The sequence below is a fragment of the Periophthalmus magnuspinnatus genome, chromosome 7, assembly GCF_009829125.3.
Source record: "Periophthalmus magnuspinnatus isolate fPerMag1 chromosome 7, fPerMag1.2.pri, whole genome shotgun sequence".
NCBI lineage: Eukaryota > Metazoa > Chordata > Actinopteri > Gobiiformes > Gobiidae > Periophthalmus > Periophthalmus magnuspinnatus.
This window is the reverse complement of record NC_047132.1, coordinates 20,636,300-20,645,060: the sequence shown is the minus strand read 5'-3', so window position 1 is coordinate 20,645,060 and position 8,761 is coordinate 20,636,300. Positions and strand designations below refer to the sequence as shown.

General features: G+C 38.0%; 1 protein-coding gene across 1 annotated transcript; it reads right to left on the bottom strand.

Annotated features, from left to right (window-relative positions):
• Window positions 1-2,035: 2,035 nt before the first annotated feature.
• On the bottom strand, window positions 2,036-8,293 carry e2f1 (E2F transcription factor 1). The gene is made up of 7 exons (XM_033969666.2): window positions 6,974-8,293; window positions 6,612-6,705; window positions 5,644-5,863; window positions 5,408-5,560; window positions 5,055-5,169; window positions 4,715-4,985; window positions 2,036-4,487 (listed from the first exon to the last, which is right to left on the bottom strand). The coding sequence occupies exons 1-7, from the start codon at window positions 7,223-7,225 to the stop codon at window positions 4,246-4,248; spliced, it is 1,347 nt and encodes a 448-aa protein (XP_033825557.1). The 5' UTR covers window positions 7,226-8,293; the 3' UTR covers window positions 2,036-4,245.
• Window positions 8,294-8,761: the final 468 nt, after the last annotated feature.

Genomic DNA, 8,761 nt, shown 5'->3' with positions numbered 1-8,761 from the left:
TGAGTGAGACGAAGGTGTGACAGGAGGAATGAGCGCAGCAGCCACACCTCCACATGATAACATCACATCTGCAGTGGATTTTCTAGAAGGCTCAAGACAAAAAATTCAAGCAATCATTTTGTTTTTAACTGCGGTTTTGCCTATGATTTGTAGGCATTAATTTCATTTGTTAAATCTGGGTGGAATATTATTTTACCAGGCAGCATATAGAAATGGCAGGTCATGGGCTTATCTCTGAGCTATTGTCCGTTCCACTGATAAAACAAACAAAATATGAAACCATAAATTCCTAAGGCTAAAAGACAGAATAAAACACACACACAGAGAAAAAACATATATAGGCTATAGTGGAAAGGATTATGGCAATATCGACAAAAGCATTTATTATCATATATCATGAAAATAGCAAGAAATTATTTGTCCACTATCATCTCATCTGTAGTAATCGCATGTTTTTGGCTCATAACGATTGAGTTGCTATTATATTAAACAGCATTTACTATGTTTAAACAATGATTACCTCTTAACTAATAAGGTGCACTTACTGAGTTTTTAGGACACTACTTGGGATACTTTTATATCTGTCTTTTTATTCTATATCCAATCGAACTGTATCTCTAATGTACTTTAAAAACAACACAGCTGACCAAACGGTGATACACAATAATAATTATAAAAGGCACTAAAAACAGATAGCAAAAATGCACAGAACAGGTGAGTTTTAAGTCACAGAAACCAACTCAACCTGTTTAAGGTGTAGGGGCAGTGCATTCCACAGTTTTGGACCAGCAACAACAAAAAAGTGTTTTTTTCTTTGATTTTACTACCACTAGCAAGGAATAATCTACTGACCTGAGGGAGCATGCAAGGACATAGGGCTAAAGCAGGTTGGACAGATAGTGTGGGGCAAGGTCACGGAGGCCTTTTAAAAGTAATTAAAGGATCTTAAAATCAATTCCATAAAAGACTGAGAGCCACTGCAAGGAAATAAAAAAACCCCAAACAAACTATTTTTAACAACTGTGCTAATCTGAGCATCAAGTTTGAAATCACTGTCCAGTCTCACTGGTTTTCACCACAGAATACACAATAGCAAGGAGGATACCATTAAAAACCCTCAGTGCTGTCTCAGTGCGATGTCTTTATTTAAAATCGGACTGGAACACTTCAAGGATGTCATGCCCATTTAAGAATTCTTTCAACTGACACTACACAATTTTTAATTTTATTTTATTTAATTTTTTTATGAAAGGAAGCTTTGATATTGTTCTGAAATTTGCCATGTCAGTCTATCCCAGACTGAACCACAGCAAACTCCTTGGAACCCCCCTCCTTTGACAGGCTACATACTGAGCCACAATGGGGGAAAACCTCTTTGAACAAATGAGGCTTCATGTGGGGTTCTTGTACACATTTTTTACTTATACTTGCTGGTTTGTGTTCTATAAATAAAGATACCTTGCCTAAAAGTGAAAGAAGTCCACAATTGTTATGAACATATTTTACAATTAACAAGCAGTGCAATGCCGACTTTTACCACTAGAGGCTGGTAGTGTCAACAAATGAATCAGGAGGGTGAGTGAACAATTATACAGTAGTGTTATGTGTTTTCTGAATTATTGGACAAACCTGATTTTAGATACAGCTAATGCCAGTTATCAATTAATCTAGTTTGTGTTTGATTAGCTGAAAACTAAGGGGTGAATGAGAAAAGAAGATTATACCATAAACAATAAAAGGCCGTTGGCCCAAACAAATAAACATTCTTGTATATCTCACAGTTAAGTTCTAGCAACCACATTTTCAACATTTTATAGTGAAATCTTTATATAGATTTTTACTATCATTAACTCTTCACCACAGCCCCAGTTTAATAGATGTGCAAGTATGTGTTCATAAAGTCTTAATGGCAAATGTGTGATAGCAGCAGAAATGTTATTGGGACTAGTTGGGACAAATCTAGGCCTATACACCAAAAACCAACAATAAAAGGCTGTTAGTCTAAACCAATAGTCCAAACTGTTGAAACAAACATAAGAAATTAATATTTTTTTTATTTTTGTCCACAACTGATACAAAAGGGCATAGTTTTCTCAATAATTGTAAGTACAAAATAGTTTACCCAATATGTAACAACAAAAATAAGATTTATAGCAAAAATAGGGGAAGTTACTGTAAAATCTGATTAAAACAGTGTCCCTTAAAATCGTGTCAGAACAAGGGTTGGTATCAATCACATCTTACATTAATTTTTCTATTAAATGGCTATGGACAATCAATTTAGCATAATAGTTTCATTTGGACAAAAACAGTGACTTGAGACCAACTGGTGCAAATTTGTCAAAGAATATTGTGAAAACAGGTTGTCTGTTACCATTCCAGCACATTCAAAGATTACATTTATACTTCAGAAGCCACCATCAAAACGCAGTCCAACAAACGTAGATCATGATATTAAAACAGCATATCTGTAGACAGCAAAAGAGTACTGAAAGCAAATTACTCATATATTGATAGGTCAGATAAGAGAGCCCAGTATTTTGTAAAAGGAGACAATGAGACTGCTATCCCAAACTACCACCTTAAATAAGGATATTTCTACATTACCAGATGGATTTAAAGTGAAAACTATGTATGTAAGCCATGAATACATTTGTGGACCACAGTCAAACCAGGTGAATTCTTATAGAACCTCGTTTACAAAATGCTAAACCAGACGTACAAATGGTTAAGGTACAAACATAATTAAACAACTCCCCCTGTGAAAAGGTCAAAACAATGATAAATCTTGTACAATTTCTCTAACAGACCCCATTTAAATAAATATATAAATTGAACACACATAACATAACACAAACAAAATATTTAAATTCAATCAAATCAAACATGTTAGCTTACATAACTTAAAAATAAGGCATTTCTAACTACACTATTATTCAAAATGCAGTTTCTCATCTTCAAACATTGAGTACATGATGTAAGAGACAAATATTGACATTTTGAACATATAATGGAGAAGAGTTTGATGAAATATATGAAGTATGTACTGAACATGTGAGACAAGTGTAAGTCATTGATGCATAGTATGAACTAAACTTGACCTGGAGATGCTGATAACAAAAGCAGGATATTTGAGTTTGACCATAACAAAACGGTCACTTCCAGGAGCTATTCTAGGAGCCACGCTGATATGGAAAGCAGATTGTACTTAAAAGACAGTAGATTAATAAATGAAAGATGATGAAGCATTTTGTTATTACCAGCGGGAATGAGCACAGGCATTCCCGCTGGTGAATTTCTTGTGATTTAAAATATTACTGACAGTCATTTAGCCTGATTTCCCAGGGCTTAAACCTAGCAAAGAAATAGTCAGTTTTTATGTTTTAGAGCCATTCAATGCCAAGAAACACCATTTGCAATCCCACTTACTTGCTGATGTGTAAGACAACATGCATTTCCATTTAAGACCATAGATTATTTACCATACACTCGAACATATTTGGATTAAAACATATCTGCCACCTCCAAACACCGGAAACTAAGACTAAATGAGACTAAACTTACTGAACCCTTATCTGTTAACTGTAGCAACTCCTGGTTTCCTCACACCATTAACATTCAACAAAGTTTTACCTGATTTTACTGACAACAACAAAAATATAATTTAATTCCAATAGGTCAGCTGTTTTTTGCTACTGAGTAGATATCAACTTTAACCTTAAATTTTAAAAGAGCAACTGCTTGAAGTCTTATTACCATACCATCTCTTAAAATTTATTTCAAAGTTACTCTACTTCATGAGCATACTACTGCACATGTCATATCTGGATATGAATCCTTTCAGTTTAAAATATCTACTGCACTGTGCTGCTTTTGGAAGGCGGGGCCATACATCTCTACAACCGAGACTGATTTCTTCAGAACGTCACCCTGAATGTTTGAGCGATACATAAATACATGTATGTGGTGAAATGTAACTGAAGAGCAAAGCAGCACTCCAAGCCCTGAAACACCTGCACTATCCAAAAAACATTAACAAAAACAAAACCCAACTTGGTACAAAATATCCAAATTATATACTCACATAAATAATTTAAATAGCTAGGCTAAAGCTAAGAACATAGTCTAAAAGGTTTAAATGGCCAAGAAGTGCTAATCATCTGCTGTACAATTCTGGAAGAGAATAAAATGCTCTGTACAGCCGAACATTCATTTACTCATGAATTCTGCCAGTGAGTGCCTCTTTCAGGTTTCCCCTAAAACCTGGGAGAGGTCCCCAAACTCACAGTCAAACAGTTCACTAATGCCTTCATGGTCCTCCAGGCCATAGTGGTAGTCATGATTGTGAGGAGGAGAAAGGTTAATAAAACCGTCCAATGGGAGAGGAAGTCCATCTCCACTGAGGAAGTCCGAAGAAGACAAAGGAGAAAAATCAAAGTCTGCCATGTCGCCCAATCCAGGGAAGGGGTCTCCTCCCAATAGGGACTCTGTCAGAGCAAAGAATAGAGTAAATATCAACCATCTCCATGGTCTCTTGTACACATTAGCAGATTCTCAGCAAATCCTCAAGCAAATAATATACTCTTCCTTTTAAGACATGACACCACTACATCAAACAAGGACAACACTTTAAAAGCTTTAATAAACTTGTGTTGGACAAATTTCATTAGTATCTCAACAAACTATCCCCTGATTTATGTGAAAGGCCACTGACCTGTGTCTCCCCCTAACAGACTGCAGGGGTCCTGCTGGGAGGCTGCTGTTGCTGTGGAGCAGGTGGAGGCTGGAGAGGATAGACCCACTTCTAAGGCTGATGCTGAAATCCTGGACTGTGACTGGTCAGTGGGATGAGGGGTGAGAGACACATCTCCATTGGGTTTGAGAGGACTGCTCCCTGTAACTGGACTGCAGACTCCAGAACTGTCTTCAGGGCAGAGGAAGACATCAATCGGACCTTGTGTGCTTTTCAGAGACACCTGGTAACCCTGAGACACACAGTTATATTAGAATCATATCACTATATGTAAATCAAACAGCTGTGACCATAACAGTACCTCGCTGGGCTCAGAAACCTGCATCTGTGTCTCTGGAGGAGCTCGGACGACCATCACCAGCTGATCTGGAGAGTCAAAAGACTTCTTCAAGTCCTGGCACCGCACGTATCCCAATGTACATAACATTAAGGCAACCACATAAAACAAGCTATAATTGGCAAGAATATTTAGCACCCATTTGCACTTTGTACAAATGATAAATAGGAGGCTCCAATTGCATGCTCTTTATCTAGTCCAGGAAACTGGAAATATTGTGAAACAAAACGTCTTAGAAAGGCATTTTCTGAATGTGAATAGTACGCACAACCAACTTCTTTCAGTAGTTGCCTTCTAGTCACTTGGGAAAAGGATATTTCTTATTTTGTGGCTCTTCTGTGAGCAGTCTCAGTTGTAGACTGCATTTGCTTATCAACTCATCCAACCTCTCCTCTGTGTCTGTCAGGTCACATACTTCTCTCTGTAAAGCTTTCTGACGGGATACGGCCTCCCCATCAATACGATTCCCACTGTTGAATAAATACACCAATGAGAGCAACGATGTCAACTTGAAAACAGAAAAACAATGAACATATCAGGGTCGGATACGCACAGCCACTGGATATGGTTCTTGGATTTCTTAGAGATGAGTTGAATGCCCTCCAGAACATTGGTTATGTCATATATTCTCCTCTTTTGGACATCCAGCACCTGTGAGGCCCAATTGAGGTCCACCACCCCATCAGCTGACTGGGACAGGAGGTCCAGGAAGCGCTTGGTGGTGAGGTTTAAAGATGTGTCGTAACGGGATTTCTCTGAGATGATTCGAGGAACTGAAACAATAAACAGAGTAGTGAAGAACAGCGTGAAGGAACTAACCACCTGTTGCACATAATATTGACAATCTGGCAGTTTTTAGTCAAATGCTGAGGGTGACGGCACAAACCTCACGAAACAACATGTAGCAAATAACACCACTGTATTAAGTTAAGTTATTACCATTTTTCTGGGGTCATTAAAAATCAGACATTTCATGTTGTCTCAAGATTCAGTACAACAAATAAACTTCAAAATGTACTTGATTTTGTTGTTTGTATATCAACTAAAACCTAATAAACATGCGTGTATCTATCCTTGTGAAACAATGCTAAATTGCACCCCTTCTAATATTAAACAAATAAGAGTGACTTTAGAATATTCATAAGATAGAATATTCATATTATGCAATATATTTAGCTTCAAATTAGAAAGTGGCATATGACTCTTTTTTTTTTTTTTTCCTGTTAATTTCTGTTTTTAGGTTAAGAAATAGTAACAGATGCCAGTCTTTGATATAATGTAGTAACACAAAAACAGGGGTGATAAAATACAATGTCCCTCCTGCATTTTAACACTAGACAGCAAAAACACAAGAAGTTTCAACCCTGATCTTTTGACATGACAGATTTGACGATCAGGTGAAGACAATAACAGTGTGAAAGGCTGTTGTGTGCCTTTATGAAAGAACAACTGTTAGGACGGCTGAGACAGCTGTGTAGAGGTCACTGGGTCAGGGAGGTGTCATAAAAGTGCAGTACAAACCTCGGGGAGGGGCGGGAGTAGAGGGGGGAGCCGTGGAGGGTCTGGTGGTGCTCACATACTGATGATCACTGTCCAGATCCAACTTCCTCTTCACCTGTAAAAAAAAAGTTAAAGTTACTAGTTTAACTACAAAGTTACTAGTTTCTATATATGTATTTTGCATACTAATAAACATTGAAATAAAGAAAAAAATCAGTGTAAATAAGAAATTGATAAGTAAGCATGTACAATACTATACAGACTACTCATTTCTCCAAACATAGTTATTGTTTACTGTCAAAACATTGAGACTGATATTAAAAGTCAATGCAGTTGATCATTGACTGTTCAGTACTCGTCTTTCCCTTTCATTTTGCCCTCACCGGTGGCCTTCCAAGAGTGGGTCGTCTCTTGTCTTGAGTGGCACCATTAGGGGGTCCTTGTGGTGTGGCGAACAGCAGGATTTCGCCTGTGCTGGTTGGGGCAGCAGTAGGGTGTAGTCCCTCATGGCCTGGGCTAGTGATGATCACAATCTGGTGGTCCTCTCCCAGCTCTATAGTCCCTGAGTTCAGCAAAGTCTCGAAGTCTGCCAACAGGTCCTCCGATGTGTGTCCAGTTATCAGAGTCTCTGACATGGCAAAACCTGTTCTCCTGGGCAATGCAATGCAGGCTCTGGGCTTACAAGGCTGAGGGGTACAACGCTGAATGCATTTGTAGAATTCTCATTTATGTTTTCAAGGTTATGCCTGTAATTTCTGGTTTACAAATGATACAATTTTACCAATTTCTTTCTAATGAATAAGGTGGGATTCACATATGTACAAATACATATTAATAGTCTACAAGTACTTTATAAAGTTGATTTAAACAATTTGACCGATGAACAGCAAAAAGACGTATTGAAATACAAACAGAAAATTTGTCAAATATAATAACGCAGCTAAATGCAAAGCAGCATATCCGTTTGCAACTCTATTATAAAAGTGTGGTCAAACTGATCCTCGTTTACAAAGCCATACGGCAAAAATGCTTTAGATTAGCGGGCTAACAGGAGAACAGGCTAATCTTTTGTTTTCATGTGTCCTGTCAGTACAGTGCACACCGAGGCCTGGCCACACTGTCACAGACAAAACTACACAGCAATGCTAATACGCTAGCGCAGATCCGAGTCAAAATATGAGTGATATATGTTATCAATCTGTCTTTCAAAGCAGATATTTATAAGTTTAATCTGCAATTGAAATGGTTAAACAAGAAGCACGGCTTACTGTAAGCGCTATTACAACTTTATAACTGCTTTACAAGAGTAGGCTAACAGGCAAAAATAACAAAACGATGCAAACGGTGGATGTTTCAGAGCACGAGCCCCCAAAAGGACAGGCATCCGAATGGAGATTACACAGAAGTCTTCATCTGCGTCTGCAAAAGTCCGGATCTGATTAGCATGTTAGCGCTAGCCGCAGTTCTTCAACCCCCTCGTTTTGTTGGGGCACGCAGGAAGCTGGAACTGGATATACAAGCAAAGCAATGCGGTGAAATAAAACCAGGAATTCGTTTAAAAGTCCAGCCGTGGCTCCACCGAGTGCATCTCCCTGTGCCACGTCCACGCACAAAAGCCCTGTCGCGACCCCGCTGTTATTGTTGTTATTGTCCCAGCTGATCTACATCGAAACAAGGTCGGGCAGTTTTCGCGCGAAATCTTTTTTGCCGCGAAACTGACACGTGAGCTAATTTGAGAGTTGCTATTGGCTCAGAGGACGTGCCTTCCGCAGGGCGGGACTGAAGGGGTGTCATTTGTCCTCGCAGCTGTCTGTCACTGTCAGGAGCACAGAAACATCGAACAGATGGTGCGTTCACGTCCCTGAAGATGCCGTAGCAAAATATATCCTCGTAGAAAACCATAAAGAAATAGCATTTTTACGAATTTTCAGAATATGATAATACATAAATACAATTATATTATCATTCTAGGGTAGGAGTGGATGTATTAAAAACAATAAACTATTAATAGTAGATAAAATAAGTTACATCATGAACAATACGATAATAGAATCTTAATCATTTGTATTTCATGTGTTTTTTTTTAGTTAACATATTATCTTATTTGATGATAATTTAAAACTATGATTTAATTAAATACATGTGCTGCATCCTGATCATAAAACATTTTT